Raw genomic sequence first — 17,069 nt, 5'->3', positions numbered from 1 at the left:
TGCAGGATGTGCCCTGGCCAAAGGTTCCTGGGTGAGTTGAGAATGGAATCCAGCCCGTAGTCCCTCACCAAGCCATGATATAGCCGCCATATTGAAACTCTCACAAAGGTACCAACGTGTTCTAATAGTAGCCCTGACAGGAGGGCCTGAGTCAAAAAGCTGCCCACTTCCTCCCTCTTCCAAATTTAGGGCACCGTGAAGACAAATACAAATTTAAAATAAGAGGTTTAATTCCTCGTCTCGAAAATAAGGGAAGAGATTTCCCTCCTCACCCTTTTTGTCAGAATATTTACCTTAGAAAACTTTATGTAAATATAACTATTTTCTCAGTGTCTTTGAAATGTGTGTTTTTGGAAACTAAATAAGCCTTTGTCGGCTTTGTGACCTAGGAATGTCTTTCTCAAGGAACTGGGAGCCATCTCTTTGAAATATAAACATCAGGAGATGGCACACTATCGCCCAGCTTCCGTGGGAGGGTAGCAGCCTAACTTCAGTGCTCCAAGTTGTAAAAGTACCTGCTGTCCTGAAGACGTGAGTTTGTTTTCCCCCGTCTGGATAAAGTCAAGTAGCTAACATAGATGGTTGCCCCAATTACCAGGTAAAGTCAAGAAGAACTGCATGTGACTAAATGGTGATGTCAAGTTCTCTGAGTTGAGAACTAGTTACTGTTTATCTGAAGAACATGTATGTAATGGGTTGTATCTGCTTGGCTATATAAAAGGGTGAGATTTCTTTCTGTCTTTGCGGTCTCTTAGCCAATTGCCTGTGATGAGCCTCACATTCAGGTTTAATGTTTGGTCAATAATAAAAGTGTTTTCCTTCTCTACCATCTTTGTGGAAAGGATTTCTGAGTTGAGGGAAGATTTTGTTTTTTTAAAATTATATTTCCCCCACAGCATCTTCACCCTTTATTCTAAAGTTACTGTCTTTTTGACTCACACCTTTCCTATCCATGGGGAGAAGTATTTAGGGTATATAGGTGTTTTTGTTATAAACCTCCTCCCTTCTAGCCAGCTTCTGCTAAACAGATGGAACATAGAAGTTCGAAACCGTGATGATGTTATAAGAAGCTGAGGTTATGATTGTAGCTTTTCTGCTTGTGAATGAGTAATTACTTTATGCCAATCTGTCATGTTGAATAGGAAATACTGGTTAATGATTCCTACTTCTTTAACAGAAAAAAGAAGAAAGGAAGGAAGAGATGAGAAGAGAAGTTGTTTGGTTTTTAATTTTGTATACATTTTTTTGATAGATACAAATTAAAATTCATCCAATCTGTTCCTCTTTCCCTATGTGATCTCCTTCATTGCTTTTCTTTTTTTTTTTTTGTGAGGAAGATCAGCCCTGAGCTAACATCCGTGCTAATCCTCCTCATTTTGCTGAGGAAGACCAGCTCTGAGCTAACATCTATTGCCTATCCTCCTCCTTTTTTTTTCCCCCAAAGCCCCAGTAGATAGTTGTATGTCATAGTTGCACATCCTTCTAGTTGCTGTATGTGGGATGCGGCCTCAGCATGGCCAGACAAGTGGCGTGTCGGTGCGCGCCCGGGATCCGAACCCGGGCCGCCAGCAGCGGAGCGTGCGCACTTAACCGCTAAGCCACGGGGCCGGCCCCTCAGTTTAAAAATTTATCAAAGTAATACACATACATAGTTAAAAAAGAAAAGTCAAATAATTCTAAATAGCTTACAGTAAAAACAGCAGTTCCTTGCCTTATCCTTCAGTGTCTCAGTAACTGCATCAGTCAGGATTTGATCAGAGAAACAACCACCAGGAATGATATAGAATAAAGGATCTGTGGTAGAGATTTTACATTACACAAACATGAGAGCCTGTTGAACAATCTGTGTAAGACTTCTGGGTCTGCTGCTGGGGCCTAAACTCAGCAGGGCGGGCAGTCTGGCAGGGAAGATGGACTTGAAGTGGAGAAGAGTAAAGACAAACTTGAACCTGCCTCATCTCTCACCCTCGCCAAGCCTCCAACTTGGATGATGCAGGTGCCCCGCGGGAGAAGCTGGTGCCTGTCATCACCGAGCTAAACGTGCACCTGGCCCAGGAGCTGATGAAGCTAAAGGAGGTCGCTCCTGAATTCTTTCCTAGAACCACTGTGTAAATACAGGAAATTAACCAATTCACTGAATTTATTTCCTCAGCATGTCATTCATCTCCCTTGCAAGGGTTTAAGAACTACTATTTATTAAACGTCCTATGTATGTATGGACTAAAAACTGGTGGTCCCTCATCACCAGTTGGGCAGTATGCAAACAAATATGTGTCTGTATGCTCATTGTAGAAAATTTGGAAAATACTGAAAAGTATAAAACAGAAAAATGCACACAAATGCACTATAACTTATTTAACCATTCCCCTCTCGTTTGTCATTCATGTGTCTCCCTGGAGCTGACCTCTTGGCTTATATTTTTCGGGTGTGTAGGAGGTACACCTTCCTACAAAATGTGTGGTTCACACATCTGGTATGAAGTAAAAAGCAGAGTTCCTAAACCATGCCAGGGCACAAAACAAAATCCAGAAAATGCCTCTCCCTTTTCTGGACCATGGCAGAACTTCTTTCTGAGTATGTGTACTATATCTATGTACACATGTATATACACACACACACACACACGTAAAATAATTATATATTTCACCCCATTGTTCTTATGATTTCACCTCCTTATGGCCAAAATGGAATTGTGATTCAGACTTCTTGATGGAAGACATTAGTCCTAGAAAAGCCTTTCACAGGCAAGAAACAAAATGGTTTAGGATAATTTTTTCAGAGACTCATGTTAAGATTTATTTGTGTAAGAGAATTATTTAAAGCTCATCTTAAAAACATCCTGTTAAAATACTCTTAAAAACAATCTAATACTAATCTAGAATATAACAATTTGAAATTCTACTTGAGTTGACTATTCGCAAGATAATTTGAAGTTTAAGCCAGTTAGTATGAACTAGTATTAACTCAAATATCAACAGGCATTTTGGTTAACAGCATCTAACTTGGACTCTACACTACGCACCTCCCATAAACAAGAACCAAGTTAGGTGCTATGGGAATTACATAGATGAGTAAATAAAACACACCATCTCCACCCTCCAGAGAACACAGCTGTGGGGGTGGGAGCAAGAGAAGTAGAAACTTAAATGCAACAACAGAATAGGATAGAGATTGATTTCAAGGAGCCATGGGAATCTGGAAAGGTCTCATGGGGAAATAGAATTTGAGGACCTTAAGAAAGGCCTTTGGAGGAAACAGTATGAACAAGAGCTCAGAGCCAGGAGAATGAGGAGGGTGTCAGCGGAAACATTTTAGTGGTGATGAGACGGGAGAGGCAAGGCCGGGGCCATATCAGGGCAGACCTTCTGTAACAGGAGAAAAGGTATGAATCTACCCCGTAAGCAATAGCAGCCATTGGTGTTTATTGAGGAGGGAAGTGAAAATTCCATCTTTATTTTAAAGGATACTACACAAGTATCTACCAACTTATAAACAAATGGTCAGTATATACACTGGTTTGTAAATATTTCCTCATTTTAATAAATATCTTACATTAAGTGTTCATTTTATCAATCAGCCATTCTTTGATTTTCCTAAAATCTATTACATATTGATGACAAATCTGTCATTCCAAATTATGAGTTCTACAACACTGGTTTTTTCTATTTATACCATTTTGGGGTAGAAAGCCCTAATTAACTGTTTAAATGAAATAAATCTAAAGTAAATACATTGTGAAAAATACATTTTAATACAAAAGTTTGAATATTAAATTAGCATTTAGTTATTTACAATGGTATTTACAATCCCTTTTACTATAACTTTTGGGAAAAGAGAGATAACTATATACATAGAGCTATCTACAGTTGCTTATTCCCAACATACAAACCATAACTGGGAGAAAAATGGTAACAGTTAAAACTGCTACAGCTGAAAATCATTATAATTAAATTAGGTTCTGACAAATTTTCCTGGGGTTGAAAAATGCTGGCTGAGTCAGGACAGAAAAGGCAAGTGTGTGCAATACCCACCTCTTCCCACTTCTCCGTTGTTGCCTCTGACTTAGCTGACCTGCACTTGAAGTGAAACCTGCACCTGAATTCTGGACAATTTCATAAACAATAGGCCTTTGAAGTCCATTTTTTTAAGGCCTGTTATTATGAGTCTATAGCAGATGGTTTGACTTTGGGGTAGACTTTTTTTAGATATCAATGCTATTGACCTATTAATCACTTTTATGACTGCCCAGTGGTTGTTGGAATGGTAGTCAAGAAGCTTTCAAGGGGGGTGTCTGCACAGTACAGGTTTCCTGTGTGTTTTCAGTGAAGTTGATTGCATTATAAAATCTTACAGTTTGATTGGAAGCCTGGTTTTGATTGAGAAGGTACTGAAAACAGTGAAGAGTGGCTCTATTAAGATCAACTGAATAATTCTGAATCCCTGTTTGCTACAGAAGAATTAGATGAAAGTTTAAAAAAGCCTGGGCAATAAAATCATCCAACAATCACTTTCCTTATGGTTAAAGCAGCCAATAGTGTGTCATAGCATCTTCTAGATGAGAAAACAGCTTGTGTAACTTGGTGATAGATACTGTTGGTTACAGCTACATTTTATTTGATTCAGCCCCTGGTGAGAAATCCAAACCTTAATCAATATTTTGTTTTTGTAGAAAAACACAATCCATTTTATGATTTTCTAGAAATAAATTATGGAGAAAAGTAGACACTATCTGTTCCTAATGGTCTCCCTGGAAATTACAGCCTTTATCTGGGAAGATACATATATGTAATATTTAACTTGAAAATATATTTAATTCTTTTCTATCCCTTTTAACTTTCTAAGTGACTAGTAATAAACAAGCTAATGGTTACTGGGTAGTAGGGAAAAAACTTTTTAGTTATTTTTCCATCTAAGAATTTCATTAAAGAAACGTGGCATATCTTGTATTAGTACGAATACAAGATAACTGGAAATCCAGTTTTACTTTTTAAACTACAAATGGTTGGCAACTGTTTCCTTAATAGTTATTGCAGGAGTAGGTCCAACATGAGTCCATATGTAGCCCTTCTCTGGTCTGGTGGGGACTGTGGGAAATGGTGATGAACGAGACTTGAAATATTCAGAAGGTGCGTGACACACAAATTCCAAATACTCCATCTTCCTTGGAAGATCCTCCTCTGGTCCTAAAAGGCAGCCAATGAAAACGTTAAACACATTTTTGAACATATATATCATGTTCATAAAATGTTAAAATTCCTAGACACTAGAAGAAACCACTCTGGTGGTAACTTGACATTAGCCCTTGAAACGTATTACTCTGAGGTTACTCTCCGTCATTTTTTTCTACTATAACTGCTTAAGGAATACAGCATTCTCCCCAAAACAGTGACTCAATATAGAAAGGATTCTAAAAATAATATTTAGCCTTACATAGCATTTATTATATGCCTGTACTGCACTAAGTACTTTACATATGTCAATACTCTGAATCCTCACAACAACCCTCTGATTATTATACTATTATCATTCCCATTTTACATTTGAGGAAATGAGGCAAGAGAGATTAAGGAATTTGCCCAAGATCCCAGATCTCGTAAGTGGCTGGGCTATGAACCCAGACAGTCTGGCTCCAGAGTTAGTGCTCTGACCCTCTACATTATGCCGCCCCTCTAGAATCTGAGGATCAGCAAGAGGAGGTGGGAGAGGGGCCCCAGAGGTGATCTGTCACATCACTCCTCTGCTGAGAATCTTGTCGGATAGATCAGGTAAACGAAAGTCTCCTCTTCTAAGTACCTATAAGCAGAAGACTAAAAGTGCTTGGTCATGCATCAAACCTGACATGTGAGTGAGAATAACAGTGGTACTTTGTCCCTAAGTTCTCTCTGAAAAAAGCCTTTTATGTGTTTTTTTCTTAGAATGCAAAGTAACACATGCCTATTGCAGAAAGGTTGAAAAGTTCAGGGTAATTCAAAACTCTGAACACTTTCAAAATTGTATTTATTAGCAACTTCTTGAGAGTCTATGTCAAGAACCGTTTGTACCACTTCTTTTGTCAGGTTTGAAATTAATAAAAATATAGCAGCTGCCATTTCAACTGTCAACAATGATGTGTTATAAAAGGTCTAGGATGATGTATATGACATGTAGAGACACATATTGAGAATCTGTAAGATTTTAGAAATAACTGTGATAATTCCTTTAGAAATTATTATTATTATTTTTGTGAGGAAGATTAGCCCTGAGCTAACATCCATTGCCAATCCTCCTCTTTTCGCTGAGGAAGAATGGCCCTGGGCTAACATCCGTGCCCACCTTCCTCTACTTTTCTATGTGGGATGCCTGCCACAGCATGGCTTGATAAGTGGTGCGTAGGTCTACGCCTGGGATCCAAGCCTGTGAACCCTGGGCCGCCGAAGCGTAGCGTGCAAACTTAACCTCTATGCCACCAGGCCAGCCCCTAGAAATTATTTTTGAGTAGATTTTTATATAAGTACCTAAATAAGCTAGTTCCTGAGCAATAATTCTTTTAATAGAGTTTAACCCTGGGTCATTCAGAAAAATCTTATCCACATAGCTTTTTAGTGGGTGCATATTGCCCCAACTCAGAATAACTGATAGCACTCAAACCCAAGATATATAAAATGTCTTTCATATTTTCTACAAAGCTCTCTACTTTTTTGTACTTAATGATACTTATATTTCTTTGTTATGGACTGAATTGTATCTCCCCAAATTCATATGCTGAAGCCCTAATCCCCAAAGTGATGGTATTTGGAGACAGGGCTTTTAGAGAGGTAATTAAGGTTAAATGAGGTCATAAGGGTGGGGCCCTAATCCAACAGGATTGGTGACCTTATAAGAAGAGGAAGAGATGCCAGGAGTGTGCACCACAGAGGAAAGGCCATGTGAGGACCCAACCAGAAGGCGGCTGTCTACACGCCAGGAAGAGAGCTCTCACCAGAAACGGACCCTGATAGCACCTTGATCTTGGACTTTCAACCTCCAGAACTGTGAGAAAAGAAACTTCTGTTGTTTAAGCCATTCAGTCTGTGGTATTTTGTTATGGCAGCCCGAGCAGACTAACACATTCCTTTACATAATAATGGAGAATTAACTGGGCTCAAGAACCTGTACCATTTTCAAACTCACCTATGATGTAAGATGCAGGATCAAATTGGTCCCTGGGGCTCGAGAGAGTGGGAATGAGCCATGTCAGTGCTGCACTCTTCTCACAATACTGGTCCTGGATAAAACCCCTGATCTGGGCATAGTAGGGTTTTCCATCTTGTTCATCAATCACAGAAACAACATCTCCAATTTGGTAATACACTCCCTGGGGGAAATAGAAGATAATCTCATATTTAAAATAAAAATAGAACAGCATCACGGCCAGGAACTGAAACTTCCCTAATATGAAAGGAATTATATGATAAATAAAAGGTCTGCAAGAATGGTCTAATGTATCAATGTTTATACGGTTGATGCCAATTCTAAAGTTGTTTCACTTTTTTTTTTTTTTTAAAGATTTTATTTATTTATTTTTCCCCCCAAAGCCCCAGTGGACAGTTGCGTGCCATAGCTGCACATCCCTCTAGCTGCCGCACGTGGGACGCGGCCTCAGCATGGCGGGAGAAGCGGCACGTCGGTGCGCGCCCGGGATCCGAACCCGGGCCGCCAGCAGCGGAGCGCGCACACTCAACCGCCAAGCCACGGGGCCGGCCCTTGTTTCACTTTTGAATGAAAAAAATTTTACACACACACACACGCACATGACAACTTGCATCTGGAGAAAACATTTGTTGACAAAAATACTTTGACTTTATATCACAACCGTCCTATCTCTCCTTTTTTGGCCACAGCCATCGAGCTGTAGAAAGGTTAAGTGACTAGCTGAAAGCCACACAAGGCAGAGCTGCAGCCAAGCTGTCTGTCCTACAGCTCAGCAGTCTGTCTCTGTACTGTCTTGAAAAGTGGGCTTACCTGGTAAGAATGTTCTCTACACACCTCCCTCCTCAACCATCCATTAAAGAAAATAGATACCATAAATTCACACTAGAAGAAATGACAGAAACTCTTCAGGTTTACCCTCAATTTACTGACCCTTTCCCCAGTCTCACTGGTGCCTGTCTCTCCCTGCCAGTTCACTTTTATATCCTCCCACCAGACAATTTCTCATATTTCTGGCACTCAAGGCTTCTTGTCTTATCCCTGTTCTACTTCATACCCAACTACCTCATCTGTACATGTCCTGTATTTAGCTCTCCCTATGCCTCTGCCTCTGCTATCCGTCCCGTGTCCTCTTCCCTGGGTCTTGAACTGGAAATAATCTCTCCTTTGAGATTATTTATTACCCATATATATCCATAATATCCACTATATCAGTAACCACAAAGGCCAATGCAAATCTTTAAGACACTCAGCACTTCTGTAGGTCAGTGCAGCTCTCAGTAGGCCATACTGTCCTTGACTGCAGGAACCAGGGGTGAGTCATCACTGCTTCCCCCTCCAAACAGGGCCTCGACAGGAGGTAAAGCTGCTGGGCTGTGCCCCTCAACCATAAACACGATTCTGAAGGAATATTTCCAGTAATTGAGCCTAATGAACCATCATCAGCTGGTCCTTCTAACCACTACTCCAAAGTTCTAAGTTATTTATCATATAAATAGTTTGCATTTATGGCTTGCTTTGTCCACATGTACCATCATTATTCCCAAATTACAAATGATTATATTTATTTTCTCACACACATAAAAAACAGGGCCTTGCCTGTCATAGGCACTCAAATATATGCTGAATGAACATTAATCCAAAATACATAATAGTGTGAAAGCAGAACTACAAGGCAAGCACAATGCCTTAGTGAAAGATTCCACTGGCAATCAGAGCCTGGTACATGGCAGGTGTTTATTAATATGTGTTGTGTTGTGTATACACATATATAACACCAAACAGGACTAAGGCACTTGATCTAAGGAGGCCCCTCATTGCAGGGAGGTTTCAGGGTTTCTGGCAGAGAGGAAAGGGGTTCACCCAATACAGTGAAGAACACTGGATTAGGAGTTACCGGACCTGAGTTCATGAAGCTGTTCTGCCACTGAAGTGCTGCAGGGAGGTCACTTAACCATTATGGGTCTTGGGTGCCCATACTCTTGGCCACCATACCCAGTGGCTTCTACTCAGCTCCCTCCCGCATGCCTGATCGGGGCTCTAGTTCAGCAGCTGGCAATGACCTCTTAAACTTGCCCACCACGGTGCTGCCTGCAGTGGCACTGCTGTGACAGCCTCCACAACACTGGGTATCTACAGCATTACTTGAATATTTTATAGCATTTTGTCCTTACTGTTTAATAAACATGGGTGGTAGACAGCAATGAGAAAGTACTGATACTTGCAATAACAGGCCCCACACACCTCCCCATGGAGACACGACTGGAAATCATGAGTACACTAAATCCTTAGCTTAGGTCTAGTTGCTTCTGGACTGAATCTGTCAAGTCTAAGTTCAGCTATGAAGGTAATGCACAAATTTAAAAATGTGATGATGATAATTTCTACTATTCATTGAGTGCTTACCCTGCTAAGTGCTTAACATACATGATCTGGCCTGACCCAATGAGGTAGTTTCTATTTACAATCCCTATTTTACTGAGGAAGAAACATTAGAGGCTGGTCCTAGTCCAGTCGCACAGCCACTTGCCCGAGCAGAGGAGCCTGGGCTTGGGCTCTGGCATCTGACTGTCTCGCTCTGTGACTTGTTGGCTATGTGCTCTTGGACAAGTTAATTAACCTCTCTGTGCCTCAATGTCCTCTTCCATAAAATGGGGATAATAGTGCCCACTTCATGGAGTGGACTGAATGAAATAAAGCATGTGAAATGCTCATCAGTGCCTGATACATTGCAAGCACATACTAAAGTTTAGCTATTTTATTTATTATCAACAATGTATAAAATGCTAGAAATATAGGAGAGATGTTTGCCTGTGTATAGACTGTTTTAGACTATACAGATTCTGGGCTAATACAAAAAACATACACTCAGGGAGCATAATCACCTGTGTTTCCCAGTGTTTGGTCCACTTAGGTCAAGTATAAGGCCCTAACTCACATTACTGCCCCCTAAGTGACAGTTCAGACCCCAAAACACCAGTGTTTAATGCTGCCTGTGCCTGGCCTGCCAGGGCTTGGAGGTCTTTTCTCTGTTCCAACTGCTTTCCAATGGCTTCTGGTTCAAAAATAACAATATGTCCCCTCTCTCACTGAGGTATCAGCTGTCCGTGGGTGCTGGCCCTAGGAAACCTGACCTCACTCTTATCAAAACATCTTGGACTCCCTCTCACCATGCACGTCTAGTAGGTGCTCATCCCCACTACTGCCCTTATTCCTCTCACTTCTGCTGAGAGGCATTTTAGATCTCTGTGCTTACTCTACCCACTAGACATCATGGTCTTCATCCTCTACTAGTTCAAATTCCACCTCTGTCCTTCTCACCCTTCGATGTGTCACACTGACTAGGATGGCATGCTCTTTCATAGCTCCACACCATAGATTAGCATTTTAAAAACAATTCCCATAACGTACATTAAAAAATACTTAAGATCCTCATACCATATTTCAGTAGGCAACTTCCCCTCCCACCTTAGCTCTGGATGAGATGTTTTATAATAGCCACCAATGGAGGAAAACAGCTTAGAAGAGAACAAAAAACACAATCACAGCTTATATAGAGAAACAGAGACCTTTAGACTAACCCAACATTTTAGCAGCACATTATACAAGAGGCCTAAGTCTTCCTTTAGAAACTCTACAGATGCTTACCTTGTAGAAGATTGATTCTGCAGTGATTATGGTGGAAACTGACTCAGGAGCTTTGATGGGCTATGAAAAAGCAAAAGTAAAAATATTAGCACATTCAGAGTGTGTATGTTAAGTAGAGGCCTTTTTCCAGCCATATACAAGAGTTCTGTAATTTGAGAAATACTAAATTTGTTGTTTGGTGACAAGAACTGTAACAAAAAGATAAATGATTTTCTCAATGTTGTGGCAAAACACAGTCTGAGTATTTCCACTATTTCTGCTACCGTTAGCTTAAAAATTGCTGCGAACCGAAAGACAAGCTTCTTATTACGTTGCTGAGACCTAACAGAAGCCTTCTCAGAGCTCTATTACACATTAACATTCTAGTTATAAGAATATACTGGCTATAATAGCCTGAGCATGACAGCAGGGGAAGTAATAAAGAATGTGCAGGTAGACACAAAGCAAAAAAGTATCTCCTTGAAGACATTTTCCATCTCACCCTAACTACGGAACTAGCTAAGATACTCAATATCATCAGAACTAATTTTCTAGCAAGCCTGAACTAAAGCTAAAAGAAACTTCCTCGAGAGTTCTTAGTAATTTGCCACCATCCAACCATCATTGAAATCCCTTCTTAAGTTGCAATACACACTTTTCAAGCCACTAGAAACTAGGCCTCTCCAAATGTCTTGATATCATCCTTGAAGAAAGCATTGCTAGAGAAATTGATATTGCAATAATTGCAGAGAACATATTCCACCAAACTTAAGAGGAAAACGTGTTTAAGTGATACAACTATAATCAAATGAATATTTACTTAATATGTTTTGTCTAGTCAATAAATGCCTCATTTTATGAAAACTAAATTATACAATTCTTAAATAAATCAGAGGCAACTATTTTCAAAAAGAATCCAGAATCTGCACGAGAATACACTGCAGGGCGCCTTTGTGTTTAATAAATGAATATGCCCAACTTCAAAAATGCCTTTACTGGTAAGTGAAGCATTCCTGTTCTGAAAGGAAAGACCACACCAAAGTTTAAAAAAACAGTCTATAATGCATTGTCCATTGTGTTTGACCATTGTCCCCCTGTATTTACAAAAATAATGAGAATTTACTGCAACAAAAAAGTGCTTTCAACTATCCCCACAAGTCTTTCAACAATCTCTTCTTTTTTTTCCAACAATCTATTTTTCTTATAGCAGAAGAGATAAAGGTTTAGCAAATTTTTCATTCGTATTCATTAAATATATCATCACAAATCAGTACGATACATTTTCTTGGGGCTATAATAACAAACAAATACAGCAATGAATGAGTTCCAGTATTATTATTTACTTAGGTCTTTAAAGAACGGAAAAAAAAAAAGTTTTCCTAGTGTAGCTGGCCATACCAAGAACCACAATCCCACCTCATCCTTTGCATGGAGAACCCAATAAAATGTGCTCAAGGTTTATGTTTCTTTTAGGCTCATATTTTATATTTTCCAAAGGAAAAAATAAAGGCTAAAAAAAGAGAAAGTATTATTAAAAACAATAAGCGTCCTGCAACAGAGCTCAGTCCCTTTGAGAAAGTCTGGCCCACTCTCCAGAATCCCACAGAAGACCTCCCAAGAGCAGAGTCAAGTTCAATGGTGAGAGAGGAAGGCAGAGGCAAGACACACTACACACACAACACCATTACAGTAAAACACACTGTCCACAATCATCTTACATTTTTTAATTTAAAAATATGTCTTCTCCCTTTTCCTTTAGTGGAAACTTTCTTTTCAGCAGCTGGAGCAGATTTGTATTTAGTGTTTCTGAGCCGAGCAGACCTCCTGTGAATTTCCTGCTTACTCTGTTACACAAACAATTAAAGAACAAAAAAGAGAAATAAAAAGTGTGGAAAGGTTGTTATCCCGATATAACCATCTTACAAGGATTCCAGAGTATGCACTTTATTTGCACATTTAAAAATTAAGTAAGAGTGCGCATTTTCTTCCTATGCCTGGTAATCAAACTGGGCTAATTAAAACAGGGAGGGCCCTAGGCAAGCATCTCCAGAGCCTCCAAAAAGGTGTGAGCTACTTACAATAGGGCAAGGGGCAGGAGTAGGAATAAGTCTAGGCCAAGGCAACAACTAGTCAGCTGTTGTTTTTATAACAGAAAACTCTTAAGTCAACTCTTCAACGCGGGAGAGGGGGTTAGTTATGCCACCTCCTACAACGGAATACGTATGCTGCCACTGAAAATAATACATGATAATCTCATTTAATAATACGACATAATGACAAAATAAACTTTATTAACAGAGAAAGAGGTCTAGTAGCAAAACCCTGTTCACGCCTGTGTGTATACGTGTGTATACTGAGATGTCTGGGTGCCACCCAAAATATTATCACAATGGGGGGATTTCTGAAGGCTTTTTAATTTTCCTGCTTCTTAGACTTTCAGTTTGTCACAAGAAAAGGTGCTTAGAATGGGACAACCCAATGACAATCTTCTCATCCGGGGTGGGAGGGGCGGCCCGGCCCAGCAGGGGCACGGCGATCCTGGACGGCCCGCGCCGCGCGCCCCCCCCCCCCGCCCGCCCACCTCGCACCCGGTCGGCCTCCGCCGGCGGGAGGGGCCGGAGGAGCTCACCTGCTTGCCGCCCCCGCCCCCGTTGCTCTGCGGAGGGGCGGCCGAGGTGCTGGCGAAGGACGCCGCGCCGAAGCCGCCACCGCCGCCGCTGCCCCCCGTCCCGGCGGCCGTCCCCGAGCCGGCGCCCCCGCCGCCCGTGCCGCCCCGGCCCGTGCAGTGGTGGCAGAGGATCTCCCCCTGCGGCCCCTTCTTCCACATGGAGGACGACGTGGTCTTGCAGACGCTGCAGGTGGGCTTCAGGCCCAGAGGCATCGTGGCCGGCTCGGGCGGCCCCCGCGGGCGCAACGACACGGGAATGGCGACCGCCCGCCCTGGCCGCCCGCTGGTCGGCCCGCCACGCCCAGCGACAGGAAGAGCGGCGAGGCGCGGGCACCCAGATGCCCACGTAGGGACCAGGCTGCAGTCGCTGCCCCCTGGAGGCAGGATGCCTTTTGCGACCGCTCCGCGCTCCGCACCAGCCCAGGGCGGCCCGAGGCGCCGGAAGGCGGGGTTGGGGCGGGGCCTGGCCTGGGAGGGACGTGCGGCCACCGCCCTGAGGTGGCTTCCGGCGATGGGCGGGGCCCGCGCCGCGCTGGCCGGCCCGCCTGACCGGAAGTGCGCCCCCGGAATCGCTAGGAGCGTGCTGCGTGTTTGCTGCTGTCTTCTGGGTTGGGGGTTCCCACACTTTTTCGTCTTAGGCCTAGGGTAGGCAGGTGAAATGCAGGACGCCCTGTTAAACCTGAATTTCAGATAAGCAATGAGTAATTTTTTAATATGAGTGTATCCCATGCGACATTTATTGTTTATCTGAAATTCAAATTTAACTGGGCGTCCAGTATTTTTATTTGCTAAATCTGGCACTCCTACGCAAGATGCTGTTACAATTCTTAAAAATTATAATTTATACCCCTAAATACCTGTGTTTATATGGGTTATATCCGTGGACATTTATATTTTAGGAGTTGAAACAGACTTTGAAGCCTGAGTTGTCAAGCACACATTCATTAGCCGTTGGGTGATGATGTCATCGTACGTGTTGTAGCCTCTGAACAGTTGGCCAGTGAGAGAATAAGGGTGGAAAAGGCAAATAACTAGTTTGGCTTTGTTGGAAAACAGTTTTGCCCCTGAGGACCCCCAGAAAGGGTCTTGGGACCTCCCTGGACCACATTCGAGAACAGCTGGCCTAGGACAAGGGCATTATGAGAAGCCAGCTCCCCGCTACTAATGTCACTAGTCAGCACAGGCCTCATCGGGGACATGAGTCTCCTCAGCCTCACTTGGCAGAGCGGTGGTTGCCTACCTGTCTTCATGACCCTGGGTGTTCTGGGCTTGACGTCCATGGAGAGATCGCCATGAAAATGTTGGTGGTGTGCCAGGGGGAGAGGAAGAAGAAAAATGTATTGAAGGCCTATAATGTCACGAATTCTCGTTTGGTGCTTATGGCAGCCCTGGAACGAGATGATATGCCTATTTTGCTGTTAACTGATGATCAACGGAGGGACCGTGATTTGGCCTGGCTGCCGACATGGCCGCTGCTCTCTGCGGCACTTCTGACAAGCCTTCGGAGCAGCCTTGGAGCCTGAGCTGTGGTTCAGTCATCCTCGCTCTGAGTCTAGGTTTCCCCAATAGGAAAACAAAATAATATTAACTACTTTCCGGGACCGTTTTGGGGATTAAGACAAACTGTTTAAGTGGTTGAGGAGAACAGATAAAGAGTGTCTGTCGTCTCTTCATTCTAGAGCAATGCACTCTGAGGGGAATTTAGGTACTAAATTCCATTCTCCCTTAGGTATCTCTCCAGTCTAGTAATGTATACTTCTTTTTGTACCTCATCTCCAAATTACTCCTTCTCATTCACTGAAAACTTTGGCTCCAAGCTCACCAGCTTCCTCTCCACCACAGGACGCCTTCTTGGGTGGGGTCAGTATCCACGTGTATAACACCCAACACCCTGTTTTCTCCCTTCCTCCTCATCCCACCGATCTCCATCTCCTGTCCTTGACAGCTCCCACAACCCTTGGTCACACCGTCTGCCACTTTGAGATAATCAGAAAGAACTACATTTTTTTCCTTGTAAATTTTTTTTACAAACTTTAAAAATGATGTATAATACACATATTGTAAAGTATCCAACTTATTCATGTACAGCTTAAAGTAGCCACACTTAGGCAACCAAATCAAGAAAGAACCTTACTACCACAAAAACTCCCCTTTCGCCTTTTCTCCAGAGATAACCCCTATACTGACTTCTAACTCCATAAACTAGATTCTCTTTGTCAGGTTAAGGAAGTTCCCTTTTATTGCTATTTTCATCACAAATGTGTAGAGTTTTATCAAATGATTTTCTCTACGAGATGACCATAATGCTTTTTCTTCTTTTTCTACGTGTGGATTACATGGATAGATTTCTGAATGTTAAATTAACATTGCAACTCCTGGAATGAATCCAGGTGGGTCGTGATGTACTGTCCTTTTCACATATTGCTGGATTTGGTTTACTAATATTTTAAGATTTTTGCATCTATGTTCATGAGTGAGATGGGCTTATAATTTTCCCCTCTTGTAAAATCTTTGTCAGGCTTTGGCATCAAGGTTATGTCAGCCAAAGTAAGGACTTTGGATTTTATTCTGAGTGAGACAGGAAACTATTCGAGGCTCTTCCGTGTGCTGATATAAAAAGATCTCAGATGTAATTAAGAAGAAAAAAAGCAATTCATAGAACAGTGTATAGAATATGATCACTTTGTGTAAATTTAAAAGCTAGGTGTGTGTGATGAGCACTTTTTTTAGTTGTTTGGACAAAAACTGTTGACAATTGATGCTAACAGAAGTGGTGAGGAAGGGAGACTTTCATTTTTCATTTTGTACCCTTTTGTATTGTTTGACAATTTTTCACCAATCATGTGTTACTTTTATTTAAAAAAAAAAAAAGAAGAAGAAGAAGTAATCAAATGGAAGAGAAGGAAATACAGGCAGTTTTTTTGGCCCTGAAAATCCTCTCCCAACTGGAGGTCGTAGTGCACAGAGGACAGTACCGAGTTCAAGGACTGGCAACTGGACCTCCTCACTGCAACACAGCTCCTTATCTGTAAAGCGAGGATGGTAGTGCCCGCCTCAGGGGTGTGTGAAGATTTGATCAGTTGTTGTGCTTGGCACATATTTCTCAGTGAATAAGTGGGGCTTCTACTCCAAGCAGCAAAACTATAGTATCATAAAACTCCTGTGCGGATGTACCGCAGTGTTAACAGAGCAGGGTGCTGTGAGTGCAAATAGGACTGCTACGCGGGGAAGGTGACAGGGGGTCAAATCAGGAGGTGAGGGAAATGGGTAGGAGACAAGAACGCAGAATGGCACTGTCAGTGAAGGCTGCCACCCAACTGGTGCCTCAGGCAGAGCATGAGCCCCACTTGGCCAGGCCAGGGCTCTGTGAGGTGCCAGGGGAGAGATCTCAGACTGAAACGAGGAGATAGCCAGCCTGGATGCTAGGGAAGGGTTCAACTGGAGCATGTAGAGACAATTTGGTACCTATGGGGATATCTAAGAAAATTCTGCCTGTGGGGGGGGTGTGTGTGTGTGTGTGTGTGAGAAAGAGAGCAAGAGAAGGTAGAGCTGTGAAGACAGAAATAAATACCTCCTGAGGTCTTAAAATTAACACTAAGGGAAAGAA

The 17,069-nt window shown here is 42.2% G+C and overlaps 1 protein-coding gene across 1 annotated transcript; it reads right to left on the bottom strand.

Moving 5' to 3' along the window:
- Positions 1-3,515: 3,515 nt before the first annotated feature.
- GATAD1 (GATA zinc finger domain containing 1) lies at positions 3,516-13,856 on the bottom strand. Its single transcript, XM_087419992.1, has 5 exons — positions 13,424-13,856; positions 12,513-12,638; positions 10,816-10,875; positions 7,150-7,333; positions 3,516-5,183 (listed from the first exon to the last, which is right to left on the bottom strand). Exons 1-5 carry the CDS (start codon positions 13,673-13,675, stop codon positions 4,993-4,995), a joined length of 813 nt encoding a protein of 270 aa, XP_087276118.1. The 5' UTR covers positions 13,676-13,856; the 3' UTR covers positions 3,516-4,992.
- Positions 13,857-17,069: the final 3,213 nt, after the last annotated feature.

Source organism: Ceratotherium simum, chromosome 1 (genome assembly GCF_057802395.1).
Source record: "Ceratotherium simum simum isolate JZ-2026a chromosome 1, ASM5780239v1, whole genome shotgun sequence".
NCBI lineage: Eukaryota > Metazoa > Chordata > Mammalia > Perissodactyla > Rhinocerotidae > Ceratotherium > Ceratotherium simum.
The sequence above is the reverse complement of the archived record's forward strand: the minus strand, read 5'-3'. Positions and strand labels throughout refer to the sequence as shown.